Genomic DNA, 18,590 nt, shown 5'->3' on the forward strand with positions numbered 1-18,590 from the left:
GTTTCGAAAAGAAAAAGGCCCCCAAAACGCAGACATGAGAGAAACAAGGACAAGCCTCACAAAATACTGTGCGCACCTTAAGCAAAATATCCTCAAATATACAAGGCTACAGATTCAGAGTCCATTAGAATGTAGTTTTTTGGGGGGAAAGGGGTTGAGGTTAGGTTATAGAAAGGTTTTAAGGAGAACCAGGACAAGAAGATGACTATAGCCCAGTTCAGAGTAACCAGCAGGCCCCAAACAAACAGCCTGGGAGAAATTAATTTTGTTATGATTAAATGCAAAAGGACTTTTAAAATGACCTCTGTTTTATAAATGTTAATAGAGGGGTGACTTTTTTCAAACCAAGAGTCCCATGCTAGTGGTGGGCATGGCCAATGTATGCACACACAGACAGAAATGCACTTACCAGACATGCCATCACACAGCACCTCTGTTGCACACAGCATTTCCAGCCCTCCCCATTCTGGTGCTGGAGTGGTAGTGGCTTGAATAAACTGCATTTTACTTTGCCCAGATCATTCTGGGCAAAGTGAAATGACAGCATTTACAGTGATTCCCACACCAGTGCTAGAATGGTGGGGAAATGCTGTCTTTTACTCTTAAAGGGCAGGAAGAGGTCTTTGTTTTCTAGAGTAGTATTGTGATGCTGTGGTGCTAAGACTGGAAATAAAATCCATCTACCTATTCTTTAGAAATCATCTCTAAATGTTCTATGCATTCAGACTTTGCCAACAACAACAACAACAGGCTCAGTTAAAACTATCAACACTCCTATTAGGTATGTTTAATCAGCTTTAAGACTATCAAAAGCTCACACAATAGTTTGTCCTAAACTATTAAGATCCATCTTATTTTTGTATTCATGGGATCATGAGGTTCATCTTTTATGTGCCACAAGCTTTGGGGGAGGGGGGGAATAACAGATGTAAAGCATATAAAACCTTGATTTCTTTTAATGCAAGATCTGAAATTGGAGACTAGCCCTTAAAGACACAGCAGACACCTTTGAGAGGTTCTGGACGAACCCATTTTATATGAAGATAGTTACAGTATACAACACCTACCAGTTTTCTTCTCAATGTGCCGCCTTCCTGCCTCCCTAAATGCAACTACACCTCTGAAGAAAGCTCTGAGGACCGCCCAACGAAACACAGCAACAGGATCAATTCCTATCATTCCACAAATAAAGGCACTCTTGCTGCTTCTTAGGAGAGCGACAATGTCTGGTCGCATATGATCTGTATTTTTCTCCCGGAAATCCTAAAGAGGAAAGAAATGAAATACAGTGTTCAGCAAGTCCTGAAGTAGTAGAGTACAAGTTTTCAGGGCAAAAGGTTTTGGGTTCAATCTCTGACATCTTCAGGTAAGCCTGGGAAAGATTCCTACATGAAACCCTGGAGACAGCCACTGCTTATCAGTGTACAACAACTGAGCTAGATAAACTAGAAGCCTGACTTGGTATAAGGCAACTTCCTATGTTCCCAAAACATTTGATTTCTACAATCGGGCAATAATATATGCTCAATAGTATGCTGTACATCTGTTAAATGCATGTGTTAAAGCTGCTTGGCCGAATCAGGTTCTAAGACGTTCCTCAAGCTTAGCATTATTCTCTAGCACTTTTTGAAGCATTTACAAATTAGATGAAATATGCATTGTCACCAGTGCCAACATTGCCTAAGAAAGCAATCAAACTTGGGAAATAGGAATAGGATCATGGAATGACAAGAATGCAACGGAATCTCACTTATGCTCTTACACCTCCCTATAAGAACTGTATAATAATCTCAAACTCAAGACAATGTACACATGTTCTTCATGTGCTCTGTTTGTGCGCATGAACATGATAAGCTTTTCCTACTGTAGGTGGGCTGTGCTAGAATAACTGATATTTTCATTTAAAAATTAGGCCATACACATGCTCACATTCAGGTGCATTAAGTTCCATTCAAAACAATGGAACTTATATGCAGGTAACTATGGTGAAACGTCAGCTTTAACTGGGATAAAAAGGAAAAACAAAATAGGTGATTATGTTAAAGTGCATATATTCTTGATTCAATCCACCAAGTTCCAATATTGGCACAAATACAGGAAGAGAAAAAGTAAAAGTGCAGATTCAAAACTTACAGTACTGAAGTTGAAATCCCCATTTTACAGGTGATAAACCATCTGTTTTAGTTGCGGTTCCTGCACTGCAGGGGGTTGGACTAGATGGCCCTCAAGGTCCCTTTCAACTCTACAATTCTATGGTTCTATGATAAGGATCACTTAATTCAACAACAAGAGCCTCCAAAGGCATTATTATGGCTTTCAAATATTAAAAGCAAGAGTTGCATCTATTTTTAGAGAAAATGTTAGCAGTGAACAATGTACAGACCTTCACACCATATTTAACTTTTCCAGCATAGTGTTTTATGATGAAAGCAGGTTCCATTACAGCTGGAAATTCAATGTAGAGGTTCCCTTCATGTTGACGCTTAAACTTGTCTAGTAGCGTTTGATTTGTGGCTTGTGGGAAACTGAATGAAGAGAAGAGAATGTTTTTAGTTGATGATTATAATACATGTATTCCTATAAAACATATGGATATATTCAGTTCCCAAATCATTAGATAATTAGTAAAACAGCAACATGTCTATAGAGCTAAAATTGATTGGTTTTTCATTCTCCTTTTCCAGCACACAGGCACTAAGCATCTCTGGGCAGCTTAGTGGGGAGACAAAGGAGTAGCGGCTTGATCAGCATATTCGCATCACAGCAAAAACTACGCTCATATCACGCTTCAAACAAATTGGATTTTTAAATTTTGTTTTCATGCAGGAAAAGAATAGTGTGTGAAGAGAGCATTATTGCTTAAGTGTTTACTGTTTTTCTCTCCTCCTTTCAGTAAATGGTATACAGTCGCAAAAAAGAAACAAACAGACCAATAACAGGAAAAATCAACATAATGTTTGGTCACACACAGTGTATGTATATCAAAATTCAGACAAAATGAAGGGTAACACAGAAAGAAAGAGGGGGCTTGGCACCATAGTCAATAGCATAAAATGAAGATGTCCGCTTACTCCTTCTCAGGCAGGCAGCTTTGAGGGCAGGCCCCGGCCCTCCTCTGTGAACCAGCCTATTGAAGGCAAGATTGTCCCCTTGCTGCCAAATTGGCAATGGTGGCAGGAATCAGAGGGCGTTCCCCTGGGTGCAGTGCCAACTGACCAATAATGGCGCTTGGCACCACGCCCAGGGCAGGGATAAATTCCTGGCCTGCGGGGCCTTTTGGCCTCTCTCTCACCACGCCGGTTCTTCCTTATGGAAGCTGCAATTGTCTTAAGCGGTGCTTTCCTCCAGACACAATCTAAGATCTGAACCACAAGATCAGCCTCCTATCCTCCCTTGAGATCATGAACACTGAGAAGCGTATCATAAATCACTGGTGCTATCTCCATTTTTCTGATCTGTTTGTTGTGGACACTCCTGCTCAAACAATGTGGTAGCTCTGTGGGTATTTGGGTCACTGTCCAACTTTCTAGCAAAACTGAGAACTTGCAGAGCATGCAGTCAATTTTGGATTGCACTTGGGACTGGGGCTAGCCAGCCTCTCCTGTGAGAACTGCATGTCCTAGAAAGAACTCCTTTTTTGGTTTTTTAGCATCACTTCAGCAAGGGGAAAACAATCCATTCATGCACCAAAACTGTCTAAAAACCGGAGTGCCAGCTTGAACAAAACATTGGGGGGGGGGTAAGCCCTGCCCCACATAATTGATCACAGGATGTAGCACATGCACACTATTTGAATGGCAATGTCCATCAACTTTCGAGAGGCCTGGCTCCCTCAACTATTTTATTGGGGGGCAGGATGAAGAGACCTTGGTCCCTAGGAGTTGGCTCCTATGCTAATAATCACTTTCAATTGCAACTTATTTAATTGACTTTCAACACAGAATTTTCTCTTGGGACCCCATAGTCTGTGCACACTGGTCCTCATTATACATCCCTGCCTATGCTGACTAGTCCCTATTATGATTGTACTATTATGCAAGTGGGGCACAGACATATTTTCCTGCTTTGATGACCACAAAGTTTTAATTGTGAAACGAACAACAAACAAAAACCCTTTCAGGAAAAGGCTATTTTCATGTCCATCAAGTCTCAAAGAAAAGTTGAACTCTTTTAGATGCAAGAAAGGAAACTACTGTATGCCATAGTTGATGACTCAAGTATGAGTTGATAAGAATGGGAAATCGGGGAAATACTGGAATACTGACATAAAGACAGTTTTTGCTGAGTAATGCATATCTCCAGAACACATTTCCAAGATTGATTCTCATGCTATCCTATCACAATGGAATAGATTATATCATCTAAGCTATATAAATATTGTAACTTGTTATAGGAATTCTAAGGTCTCATATATATATAAATCACGTGTTCATAAATGTATAAGGCAAACACACATGCATAAGTATAGTGTCTGAAACTGTACAGAAGAGCAATCCTGAAGCCATTTTGACTGTCCCAAATTGACCTCAAATATTTCTCTGCAAGGAGGAAGGAAATGGGAAAAGCTTTTCCGTTGTTTTTGGACTGTAGGGGCTTACACCTCCCTTTGCAAATACAGTCTGGCAAGTATCTGTTAAGCTGAGCAAACTATCAATATATGTAAGAGATTCAGGAACTAAAGTATCTACCATCACAAAGGAATGGCCAGGATGCCCAGGTAAAAGCAATCAGTGACCATTATGAGGTATCCTGGCAGACAGGTTTTCTGCTGTAGACCGCCCCTTCAGTTGTGTATGTGTGATGTTTTGCGGGGTGGTCTTGAGCTACAGAGGAGGCAATTTCAAAAGTTTATATAAGAGCTTGCACTCCATTGTTCTGGGTCCCTCCTCCCTCCTGCGTGTGGTTGTGAGTACCCTGTTGCAACAGTTAATAAAGATCAGGCTTACTAGCTGCCTTGCTTCTCAATATTCTCTAGTTGGCCTCCTACCGATAGAGAACCTACTTAAGGACATTTCGGGCTCTTAGATACCCTATAAGGGAAAAGGAGCAGTATTTTTCTTATAACAACTGTAAACTCATTTTCTGAATGGGAATCTTTCCTCAGACAAAATGACATCCTTGCCATCAGCTGGCTTGAAGAAACCCCTGAAAACATTTCATAGAGGACTTAACATGCTCAGTGGTCATGCAATGTTGACTGAGTGGGGCAGATGGGGAATGACACTGAATAGTGTGTGCAAAATAAATAAGGGCAGTGCTATTTTTCGGGGGGGGGGTATACATACCCCTAAACATTTTGTGACGCTTTGTACTTTTGTCCCTATTTATTTTTCCTGATTTGAACTATTAAATGAGTCAAAATGAGAGTACCCCTAAACATATTTTTAAGATAAAAAGCACTGGATAAGGGCATGGGTTGGCATCCTGAACAACAACCCAATGTAATATTTTGTTGCAGATCCTGCACATCCCATACAGATGACCATATTAACTTGAGTGAGCATTCTCGTCCTGGGGACAGCTTGATCATTTGCATCCTCCTCCCTAAGGGTAAGGAGATCTTTAACATATTAATGGATGGATAATCATAAGGGATCTTTCTTATTTTGGTTTTCACTTTTAGGCTGCTACTCACTTGCAAACAACAACAACAACACAGGACTTTAGTGATCCGAAACCTGACAATCACAAGAGTGGGGCAACAACATACTCACTTGCTTTCCTCATCCAGCAGATGGAGCAACCCTGTTGGCTTTTTACTGATAAGGTTTATGCAGCCAGAATTGTCTGTGTATTCTATGTTATGCCAGCTGATGCCTTCCAGTCTGTACTCCTCCTGGGATGGGAGCAAGTTACATTCATTAAGGCAAAAACCCCACAAAATATTTTAGCAGTATTTTAAAGCAATCTGCTTTGCTAAACACAGTGAAAAGTCAAGCCATATGCTAACAAACTCAGGAAGCCTGTGCATGAGGGCTGCTCCTTTGATGTTTTCCCCCCAAATACCAGCAACCACGTAAACAGACAATTTTAATGTGTCATGGAATACAAGGGTTTCCTACATCAAGTGCAGGGTAGCCTATAATGAAGCTGCAGCAACATGCTGTGCTGCATCTACCAAACGTGCCGATTATCAGCATACTGATTTGCCACATTTCTGCACCCTGTGTAGATATGGGAGGGAATATAAGGGAACAGGGCAGGAGGTCTCTTCCACTGAAAAAATCTCCCTACTTTTTTTTAAGCACAGTTAGGATGGTGCCTCAATTCCTTCCAATCCTACAAAGGGTTAGAAGGTGACTTACATCTCAGACCAGTTAAAGGAACAAGTTGAGAAAAAAGAACTGCCTTCAGCTCCTCCCCGCCCCCCCCCCCGGTGCCAACAGAAGGCCCTGCAGCTTGTTTCACATCTAGAGCCTGGCTGAGTTGCTCAGATAAATCTTAACTACAAGGTTTGAGCAGCAGCAGCAGCAACAACAACAACAACATGCTGCCCATCTAACTGGGTTGCCCCTGACACTCTGGGCAGCTCCCAGAAAAACATTAAAAACACAATAAAACATCAATATAGGGCTGCCTTTCCTTGGCATCTGCTGGAAGGGCTTTCCACAGGGTGGGCATCAGTACCGAAAAGGCTCTCTGCCTGGTTCCCTGTACCCTCACTTCTCGCATTGAGTGCTTCAGGTATACAGGACCAAAGCATTTTAGAGCTTTCAAGGTCAACACCAACACTTTGAATTGTGCTTGGAAACATACTGGGAGCCAATGTAGATCCTTTAGGACCAGTTTTATATGGAAAATATATAGAAAGGAAGGTTTTTCTTCTTGCAATTGTGCACCCCAAGGAGGGGATGGTTTGTGAGTCCTATCTTCATACACTGAATGCCTAAGTTCTGATGGCCAAAAAAATGCTCTATTGACCAGGCAAATAGTGGCTAAATATTGTTTTTAACTAGTAATTAAATGAAAACACAGAAATTGATTTAATTACAGAACCTGTCTTTTAGAGAACAATAGAGTCTGATTTCTTCTAGAAGCTTTTCAGAGTTTCATCTCTGATTATACTCCTTCCAGCATCAAATACACTGTAGTCTGCAGTAGCCCTGACCCCTGGACACTTATGACCTGTTCCGAGTTGCCACCTTAGATCTCCCCAATTTCTGGCAACTTGGACAGGTGGCCTCTGAACATGTACAAAGTTTCAATAGCAAAGTACCCATGAATGTTTGCAGAAAGCCTTGCCTTTGTAAAGCAAATGTTTCCAACTGTCCACAGACTAGAATTTCAAGTTCTGTGTTCACCTGCACAGTTAGCCAGACACTGCATAAGATGTAGCCTAAGCTGAGATGGCCGGCCAACATTCTACTGAAGAGAGAAAAATTAAGGCTCTGTGAGGGCTGCTATGATCTTCATATCAATTGAGAGGTGAGAACACAAGCATGCAGTTTGATTAGGAACTTCCAACAAAATACTTTTTTTAATGGTTTTATGAAAAATAGTAACACTAGAACTAACACCTGCAAATGCAAATAATGTAGTGAAATTACTTTCAGGTGAAAGTAATATAGTCAATATTAGTAAACTATTAATAAAATAAATGAAACTTCGCTATTAGTTTTTTTAAAAAGCAACTATGTAGCTTTAAAGACTTACTTGCTCCAATTTAAAGATGTGTCGGTTAAAATAGTGTTGTAAACGTTCATTTGCAAAATTAATGCAAAACTGTTCAAAACTGTTACTTTCATAATCTTCAAACCCAAAAATATCAAGTACTCCAATGGACAAAGTCTGCAACATAAAGTGAAGTTTTATAAATATTACCCTTAATACATGAATTTGATAGGTTGCACAAGAACACACATATTAAAGCACTTGCAATCATTTCGGAATTGGTTCAGATCTTAAATAAAAATACACTTTGTATACAAGTCTTAAGGCAATGCTTCTATTTGGTCACAAAAGTCCAAAGATTTGTCCTCAAGCTCAAACTACTGCTAAAATCCAGCCTTCTTCTACCAAAATGGCTACATGCAATGTCTGAGCATGACAACACAAATAAAACCTATAGAATTGCAATATGAAGGATGGATAAAATCTAAGCAGACATTTAAACCGAGCCTAGGTGTTACCTTGGTGCTCTCCTCAAAGTCCTTGGTATTCAAAAGTGCATGGTTAATTCTAAAAACTATCCAATCAAACAGAGCACTGTACAACGATTTAGCCATGGAATTCCGCACTGTAACAGCCTAAAAATAAAAGAGAATGAGTACATTATTTCTAGTCAGTCACATTATTTTCAGATAACATTTACACCTTTCTTTAAGGAGTTCAAGGGTTAGGTATACATTCTCCATTTCTCCAATTCAACCCTCACAATCACCCGATAAGGTAGGTTAGACTGAGCGTGTGTGGTTATCCCAATGCCATCCAGTGAAGTGATTTGAATCCAGGTCTCCCCTGTCTTGATTGACACTAACCACTGCACTATACTGGCTCTATACCATTACTTACTTGCAAGCAGGATTTCCATCCAGGATGAGACTGGGTGAAGACCTTTGTCTCACATACACCCCAAACCTCTTTTCACTACTAGCAAAACTACATTCTCTAGTTATTTTCCACCCATTAGCCCAAAGACCATTCCTGATTTTTCTTGGTGAGAATAATCCTGGGGAAGCAGTAATGTCTGTACACATACCCCAGTTTTATCCCATGAACACTCTAAAGGATGGATTAACATCTTTACTTCTAGTACAATAATTACATTCTCTAGGGTTAAAGCAAAGATTACATTGACACCTGCTGAGTTTACTAAAATATATTGGGAGGCAATAAATCCTTTAGTGTGTTTATTGTTCTGCCATGTAGTTTGATTCAAAACCTTCTGCACAATTTTTAAGGAAAAGGGACAAAATACTGCTATACAGTGCAAGACTGCTTCCACAAACCTTCTGCTCCCAAAAGCAAAACATTTTCTGAAAGGAAAATGAGCCAAGGTTTCATATTAGGAGATCTAATGGATTACTGTGGCCTGCTGAAGTTCTCTTTGTTCACATATTTTGTGATTCTCGGGGAGGGACATCACTTTGCATTTCATTCTTAGTCCATGTGGATCACTTTATTTATCCATTGACAAGTATGGGAATTGCATGGAATAGCTGTAAACTAGAGTGCTAATTAAACAAAAAACACCAAGTCCTCCTATTGATAGTATTTATGTCAAAACCCACAAAAGAACACTACTTCAACTGCCAGTAATGATCTATTTTAAAAACAGAGCTTTCCTCCCCCAGTAAAATAAACTTTGCATAAGGAAGGCAGATTATATCAGCAAAGCTTAACCTTGATTAAAAGGAAGGAAAATAAAAGACGCACCATTTGCCACTTTCTTCCTTACTTCTTCCCCACCCACCGCTTCTTTGAATGGAAATAAGTCTCTTCCAGATCAACAGAGACTGTGCAATTGCTGAAAGTGTCCAAGTTCTGACAAGTACCAGACACTCAAAAAAGTTCCAAGTTCCCCAACAGCAACAAACAAGCTAAAGCATATGATAGGTTGCTCAGTTTATGGTCTCATGGGCAAAAGCCCTCTCCCCAAGTACATGTGCACCATGCGAAAATCCCAATTATGTGATTCTGTGGCACCATCAGGATGTGGCCAAATGAATAAAGTACATTGTGGTTGGTAAACTGGCCTCTGGGAACAGCAGCAAACCACAGCAGGATCTATCTACAGTGAAACATGACCACTATAAAATTTCAGTCAGCCTTGCAACAATATGACTTTACTGCCATCCTTTGTGACAGATCCACCTCCCTTCTCCTTTGCCTCTGCCTTGCCTCCTCCATTTGGCACCAGTCCCCAAGATAAGACACATAAAAACAAGGGAGGGTCATATGTGTCAGGGGTAATTTAGAAACGTTCTTAACAATTGCCTGAATTTCTCCAGGGATGTTTGTCTCACATTCGGAACCCCTGGATGCAGAATAACCTGTTCTCTATCAGACGTCACATCTAAAGTCACATGATTAAGTTAACAGAGAACAAGATAGAAATGGGGATATTTTAAAAGAAGTTTGGAGAATAGTTCCGCCATACTTCTGCTCGGCCAGTTATTAGAGCAAGATGCTTTCTTTGCATTTCTATAAGCTAAAGCAGAGAAAGTTTTAAAAAAGACCTTCCATGCATTCCATAAAAAGTATTTTTAAAGAAAAGTAATAGGAACCGAATCAGCTTTAATCCCAACTGTGTGATTTAACTAGAGATGAGCCCTTAACATACACCATAATTGGTTTTTTTCCAAACAAGAAATAGATGCTTGCCATATTCGCTCCCTCCTCTCAATTTCTCTTCTTCCGTGTCCTTTACTGATGTCATATCTTACATATGCTACTAATATTTTGGCGAAAGCCAAATACATGCATATCATCAACTGCACACTGAGATGATATATTCAAGACCATTTTCCAGCCACAAATATTTCTTAATAGAGTCTTGTTTTTGAATATAGCTTCTTGCAAAACCACTTGCTTATGCATACAGGAGGGACACCCTCAGTCTGAGAGGACAGAGTATGTACTTCACATTCTGCTGATTCAGTTCTCCCCCTCAAATCCCAATTCAAAGAGCAGCATTGTTATCAAAATGCCTTTTACAACAATAGCATCCTCAGAACAGAGGTTCACCATTTTTGGCAACGGTCCAGCTAATCTTCTATACATATTCTCACATTATCCACTAGCGAAAAAGTCCATATCTGTACTAAGAGTCTTATTTGTTTGTCATCTTGGAATTTACAAAAATGAGTGCTACGGGAGATCATGGAGGAAACATGAAACTAGGACAATCCTTTGTAATCTTTTGTAACTTCCAAAGCAATGTTTTGTGTGAAGTCACAATTGTAGTTCAACACAGGTATTCCTTATTACTTTGGAAAGACAATGTAAAATGCCACCTCTCCCTGGAGGCTAGTCTGGGAATACAGTATCTTAAAAATGATGCTAGCTGGGATAGCATTCTGCTGACAGATGAAGATTTGGATTCATGGCTCACTTAGACAGCTGCAGTCCTTGCACAAAATGCAAGCCATTTGAAAATACAGATATTGTCATGTTCCCAATCTGCAGCAAAACACTTATCATCATTGCCAACACTGAGTAACAACAAGCAGCAGGCACTAATGCAACAAGGGGACTCAGACCATATACTTTGATGTTTGCTTCCAGTTCACCTGTGACTGAAGCTTTTCCAGCTTACTAACAATTCAGTTTATTAATGTTTCAATAGGTAGTTTGACACACCTGAACCAACCAGTTTAGTTGCAGGTCGCATAGGGGTGTTTAAATGTCAGTCACATTATTCCAAATTACACCTGATAAGGTGCTCAATATTGCCATATTACATCCTATGCTTAGTAATATACAGCTGAACACGATGACATGTATAGGAAACTGGAACTGTCCAAATAGCATCTGGTCCTATTTGAAATTTACGTAGAGATTTGAGGAGTTGTCAGAATTCCTCAGATTACTGGAATTCTAAACAATGTAGGTTCATATGTTTTCCTTCAGTGGTCAGGATTACTAAAACATATTCAAGGGTTACACTTCAGAACAGAAAACAGTCATAATTTTAAAGACACTCTACATAAAGAACTCTACATTTCAAAGTTGCTTCTTTGTCCACTTTTTACATGCCTAAAATGACTATATAATTATTCTCAGTTTAGTAGCTGAGGATAAAGAACTGAAATAGAAAGTTAGTAATGCACACTTCCCAGACTAGAGAGATAACTGGAACATTTTGCTAAAGGAGACACACTGTGATAAAAGATGAAATAAGTCTAGAAAAATATAGCAGGAGTCAAACAGCTAAACAGTAGTGACGGTAAATAAAATACACACAGTTGCCAACAGTGAAATCTGTAAATATATTCCATGTTTGTTTTCATGCCCAGTATGATTTGAATTTAGAATTCATTCTTGATTCAGTTGTAAGATGGTCTTATCTTTGCTTACACATTTGTAAGCCTTGCCACCTATGCCCCACCCCCACATTTTCCAGGAACCTAAACTGTGCAGATGTATTTTCCTAGGCTATCTCATGTAATTTCCCAAATTTAAGACATCTGCTACACATACCTCTGCCAGTTTGTACGGTAATACAAGCTTCTCCCCCACAGTCACTGTCTTCCTTGTAACTAGTGCTTCAAATAACATTTCTTCTTTTACCTAAGGAGGAAAAAAATCACTATTAATCATAATTATACAAACATATAAAGGTTAACACTTGGAGAAGAACTAGACTGTGTGCCTCAAGTACCAGTGTTAGTCAAATTATAAGCCTGACATTAAAACACAAAATAAACTCTATATTACATCCTGTTTCCTAATTTCTATATTATTCTCTTTTGCACTAGTATCTGAATGCTTACTTTCAATTGCTAAAGCTATACAAAACCCCATAGCTCTCTAGTGTGATCAAATATTTCCATTACCCCTAGGCCCATGAAAGGTTCCTACTTCATAGCAAAGGGCAGTCCATGCTACTCATGAAACAGGACCTGCATTTGGCCAGGGGCTACAGATTCAGGCAGTCTGAAATCTTTCTTTTGAACATAGGATTTTCCTTAAGGTAGTTATAAAAGACTTCCTTTTCCTGTTAAGAAGTTTTATATACACTTATTCTCCTAGTATTTATTAATCATTTATACAGTATTTAATATACAAAGTACTTTACAGTTCTATTCATTTTCACAATAACCTATGAGGTAGATCACTATTGTTTTGCAAATAGGTAAACATTGATTTTAACTGATGTCTCATCTAAAACTCATCTGAGTGAGCCCACTCTGACCCCCAAATAATTGATTTGCCTAAAAATGACAGTTTTGCAATAGGTTCAAAGCAGACAGGAGAAAGTACATATTTGCACAATCAGTGCTTTTTTCTAAAAAAAAATGTTTAGGGGTATGCGTCCCCCCAGAAAAAACCACTGTGTACAATACATAACTATAGACCTCATTGCAAGTTGTGGTGACAGCCACCAACTCACATGTTGTTGTTGTTGTTAAAGTATAGATAAAGACTATAGAAAACAGCTACTATAATGAATGACTATAGATAGATCTCAATGGAACTGTTATATGGAACCGTTATATGGAGAGCTTCTGCTTAAAAGAAGTTGTCAATGAACAACAAGGAATGGCCATCAACTTCATGTCTTGCTTGCAAGCTGGCTGGACATTGTTGGAAACTATATTTGACCAGGCCAGCCACTCCCAACCTAGCCCCCTTCATATGTTGTTGGACTACAGGTGCCATCATCCCAGAACACAGCCCATGCAGATGTTTGGATTTGGAGTCCAACTTATGTGTAGGGCACCTAGTTAGGAAGGGCTGGATTTAGATTACCTTTAGTTCAATGAAAGTTTTGGTGAGAAACAACATCATATACTAGTGTGAAGTTTCAGTTTAAAGGACATGAGGTCCAATATTCTTGATGCATAAGTTGCCTTCTTCTGCCTACACACACACACACACACACACAAATAAAGCTCTTTCATACAAGGCTATTCTGCTTCTAGAGTGCTCTGCACGCTACAAGTATCTGGAAGTTCTGCAGATCAGGGAACACAGTCCACTACCTTCCTGTAAAATGAAATACAGTGGTACCTCAGGTTACATACGCTTCAGGTTACAGACTCCGCTAACCCAGAAATAGTGCTTCAGGCTAAGAACTTTGCTTCAGGGTGAGAACAGAGATCGTGCTCTGGCGGCGCAGTGGCAGCAGGAGGCCCCATTAGCTAAAGTGGTGCTTCAGGTTAAGAACAGTTTCAGGTCAAGAACAGACCTCCGGAACGAATTAAGCACTTAACCTGAGGTACCACTATAATAAGCTCCATGACTTTAGAAGTGCCTTGTCTCAATCAAGTCCAGAGAAGGAAACAAAGGAGATATGCTTTCAATACAGAGGGTTCAGTGTTCCACAGGGAGCTCATGGTTTTCCATACAGTGACTCCTATGTAAAACTCTGCCTAATGATTACATCCAGACCTCCTGATGTGAAGGAAAAAAGCGAGCCAATCTGAGGCAGATGGAGAAAATGACAGTGCCATAAGCAAGGCAAAATGACAGCTCTAAGCACAGAATGATCCCTAACACTATAAAAGCTATTGACACACAAAAGGAATGCATACTAAAGGTCTGAAGCAGAAATGGTTACGTGGGGTTGTATTACTTGGAGAGGTTAAACTCCCGTGTGTGTGTTATGATTCACTGAAAGCATTTCATTCCACTTGGACACAAGTTCACATTCCTCTAACACAGTATCTGTAAAAGACACCATTTATAAACCTTGCCTTCATAACACTTTCAGGCTAGTAAAATAAAATGAAAAATACAGTCTCAGAATAGTTGGCCTTCCACTCATGATCCCAAGTCAGTTCCAACTTCAAAACAAAAACTGGCTCCAGCTCGAAGATATCTTGAACCTTTGACCTTGGATTTCCTTGCAAAAGGGCCAATATGAACACACAGTACTTTAAATGATTGCACATTTCACAGCAAGAATGGTTCTAGCCTGCACGATGAGATTCAGAGTGTACTATATGGATATTGCCCTTTGGGGAAAATATTCTTGATAAATAATCCTATACAGTGCTATCAGTTACATCTATCTTTGTAACCAAAGCCAGTTCATGCATAGCTCATAAATGGAGAGGGATCATAGATGGGTGGTAGAACACTTCCTGTGCAAGCAGAAGACCCAGGTTCAATCACTGGCATCTCCAGTTCAAAGGATCGGGTAGCAGATGAGGAAAAGACCTCTGTCTGACACTATATAAAACTTCTGCCAACGAGGTGGCAATACCAGGCTAAATGGACAGATAAACCGAACAAGGCACTACCTTACATTCTTATTTTCACTTGTCTAGAATTTTGTTCCAACCAAACCTGTAAAATGCACAAGCACGTTGTGATAACAAAGGGAACAGAGGGTGAGAACACTATATCGTCCCCCAAGCCTTTCCAGCACTGTACCACACCCTAGGGAGAGGTGCACTGAACACAGGTACAGTGGCCCCCCTCTTTTAATCTCCACGCAGAACTGAACTAATGCCAAAGCTTTCTGCAACTCATAAGCGCTAAGACAACTTTCCAACACGCCTGAAAAGTAAACACTCTGAGCACTCAAATTGTGAGATTTCTTCACAACATAGTTCTCCCCCCATCAGATGTGTGAAATATTTTACTAGTAAATAACATTCCAGTTGCTTATATATTCTGTTTTAGAGAACAGATGAAACATGGAAACCAAGACTCAATGTGATGACATGTGGATGAAATCTCAGGTCTGTATAAGAGGCGCATGATTGCCAACATTTGCTATTGCAAGGAATAAATTAAACCAGTCTGGCAGCATTCAGTTCCTTTGCTGAACAAGACTCGGTTATTTTTAAACAACAATTTGACAGATGTACCCATTGCAATCTCGGCTTTCCAAATTAAAGCACTTTAAACCTTTGCCAGCCCAAATAACGGCTCTCAACACTTATCTGAAGTATTCATATGTTGTGTTTTCTCACAGTATATGAAAGGCTTGCAATTCTTAAAGTGGCCATGTAGAAAGAAGCAATGTGTCACCCTTCTCCACACCCTGCCAATTTAGGAAAGAACCACAAACTGATTTGTCCACAGTTATTTGAGAAATGCCACACACAGTGAAGTTTGAATGAAACTCAAGTACATGGCTGTATTCAACATTAAATATTAGCGGTGGAGTAGATATGCAGCTGAATGAGCTGAAAGAACAAATTTTACTTCTTTTTTGTTTACTTACTTTCCTCAACCAAAGAAACGTGTATGGAGAGCTCTTCCCCTGCCGTCTGCCTCATTGTGGTCAAGAATGTTAACCCCCCCCCTTCACACTCACCCTCTGCTAGATGGGAATAATGTGTACAACAGCCACAATGGTGTACAGAGGGCTGTGACCAAACCACCCTCCATAGCAGCTCATCTCCCAGTTTGTTTGATGCAGTGCCTGGAGGCATGGCTTCTGAGAGAGAAAACAGCAGGACAATATTCCTGCCCACCCTCCATAGCCATTTCTAGGCAATATAGTAACTTGGGTTTTAAAATAACTGCTTCTTCTCCTTGGAGGCAAGGTGGAAATATACCAGCAGTGAAATTTATGACTAGCTAAGCAGAGAAGATGGACTAAAGCCTTTCAGTCACTGGAAACATATTGATATTATTGTGGGTGACTGAAGAAAGATTGGACCATGCCTTGGGGTGGGGTAGGGTTCAAAACCTTGGCAGGGCTATAGCCCACTTTGTCCATAAGAAGGCTGCCCAGATGTGTTGAAGAGGGATGACTCCTTTCTCCCTGGTTTTCTACTGCAAGCATAAATTGGATATTAAGGGGCACCACGAGGGCAGACAAAGCTCATGGGTGTCCTGTAAAACAGGCTTAGGTAAAGGTTTTATGTTGTATCCAATGGTAAAGGTAAAGGTAAAGGGACCCCTGACCATTAGGTCCAGTCGTGACCGACTCTGGAGTTGCAGCACTTATCTCGCTTTATTGGTCAAGGGAGCCGGCGTACAGCTTCCGGGTCATGTGGCCAGCATGACTAAGCCACTTCTGGCGAACCAGAGCAGCGCACGGAAACGCCACTTACCTTCCTGCCGGAGCAGTACCTATTTATTTACTTGCACTTGACGTGCTTTCAAACTGCTAGGTTGGCAGGAGCAGGGACCGAGCAATGGGAGCTCACCCTGTCGCAGGGATTCGAACTGCCGACCTTCTGATCAGCAAGTCCTAGGCTCTGTGGTTTAACCCACAGCACCACCCGCGTCCCAGTATCCAATGGTAGTCATAGTTAAAATAGGTCTATTGTCAGGGGCTGGCTGGACAACAAGGAGGTGCCCGTCAGGGAACCCCCAAGGCAAATCCGAGAGGAGGAAGGTCCAGAGCCCAGGGATTGGTGGTTGGAAACCGATGAGAGATCAGAGGGAGAAGTTTGGGGGGAGGTGCTGGATACTGAAGGGAGTTTAGTGAGGAGGAGGAACCTGTAACAGGGAGAAGTTTAGACTTTGAGACAGAAGCAGAGGAGGGGGGTCAAGAGGCTGCTCCTGAGAGTCTTCCCTCTCCTGCTGTGACAAGCTCCCCATGGTCTCCAAGAACACACAGGATAATGAGGAGAGTGGAACAGAGGTCAGAGATGGGCAGACAGAGTTTGAGACTGCTTGGGAAACATTCGGGAGTGGAAGAGCCTTAGGAGTGGAAGGCAGGGAGTTCAGTCCCGGCAACTGCTCCGCAGGGGCAAGACCTACTGGGAAGTGTTGCTGAGTTGTATGCCGTTTCCTTGAATAAAGCACTGACAACTGCCTCTGCTTCTTCGTGCTGACCTACATCGGACTTCAGCCCTGACATCAACTGAAATTAATATACACAGCTAACTTAGGGCCATTAATTTCAGTGTAGAACTTAGTTACATACAGCTCTCCTGGTCTCTGTAAGGGAAAATACCATTGAGGGGGAATGTCTGACTTCCAGAGATTAAGCATTTCAGAATTATACATGTGATGCATTGTAGCTATTTTGAACTTCCTACTGGAGCCAAGAACTAGCCAGATGCATAATAATACAGTGGTACCCCGGGTTACAGACGCTTCATGTTACAGACTCCACTCACCCAGAAATAGTACCTTGGGTTAAGAACTTTACCTCAGGATGAGAACAGAAATCTTGCGCCGCCAGCTGTGGGAGGCCCCATTAGCTAAAGTGTTACCTCAGGTTAAGAACGGTTTCAGGTTAAAAACGGACCTCCAGAACGAATTAAGTACGTAACCAGAGGTACCACTGTAATCCAGGAGAAACCATAATATATACCCTACCAGGATTGTAATCAGGATCTGCATGCATAGAACTACAATACACATTCCGTTTCTGTGTATGATCCTGAATTCTACAGCCCAATTCTATTCAGGTTAGTCAGAAGAAAATCCCATTTTTGGTGAACTGGACTAAATTCCAAGTAAGTGTATGCTTACTTAGCATCCTTAGCTTTAAAGTAAGCAATCTTGTTTGATATCTTTGGCTTGTTTAGAGAGGCTCAAACAAATCTGTGGGTTTCTTAGCAGACATAATTTTGCAAGTGAAAAGGGCTGCATTACCAAAATGTTTTGGATTATATTGAATAAATTATGTTGAATAAAAGCTATTCTTAGTTGCAAACCAATATATTTTGTTACAGCAACCAACTACTACGCATGCTTGATCAGGATTTAAATTCTGCCTTTCATCTTGAACTATGGGTTTCCAAGAAAACTCACAATTAAAAGTATAATTATACAAATGAATGCATAAAAGCAATGCTGATAAAAATCAACAATAAAAATTAATGCAGCAAGAGAAGAAACTCAGCACAGACCAGAGGCAAGGCTAGATAATAACAAAAAAAAAGTCTTAAAAGCATGTTGGACGACTATGGGGAAGATTGTACCATATGGTCTGGGTGCTTTAACTGCAAAGGCCTATACTTTTGTCCCCACCCAATCATGCCTCTAAAGGAGGTGGAATGAGAAAC

General features: G+C 40.6%; 1 protein-coding gene across 9 annotated transcripts in view; it reads right to left on the reverse strand.

Annotated features, from left to right (window-relative positions):
- Positions 1-18,590, reverse strand: part of LOC308573235 (unconventional myosin-IXa-like) — a 192,305-nt gene that overhangs the window by 106,782 nt on the left and 66,933 nt on the right. For all 9 annotated transcript variants that reach the window (XM_081169965.1, XM_081169961.1, XM_081169962.1 and 6 more), the window contains 6 exons: positions 12,142-12,231; positions 8,130-8,246; positions 7,654-7,788; positions 5,715-5,836; positions 2,384-2,525; positions 1,068-1,263 (listed from right to left, as the gene is read on the reverse strand). In XM_081169965.1, the coding sequence (XP_081026091.1) occupies positions 1,068-1,263; positions 2,384-2,525; positions 5,715-5,836; positions 7,654-7,788; positions 8,130-8,246; positions 12,142-12,231 (802 nt within the window). The remainder of the gene's footprint in view (positions 1-1,067; positions 1,264-2,383; positions 2,526-5,714; positions 5,837-7,653; positions 7,789-8,129; positions 8,247-12,141; positions 12,232-18,590) is intronic.

Source organism: Podarcis bocagei (assembly GCF_964188305.1).
Source record: "Podarcis bocagei genome assembly, chromosome: 14".
Lineage (NCBI taxonomy): Eukaryota > Metazoa > Chordata > Lepidosauria > Squamata > Lacertidae > Podarcis > Podarcis bocagei.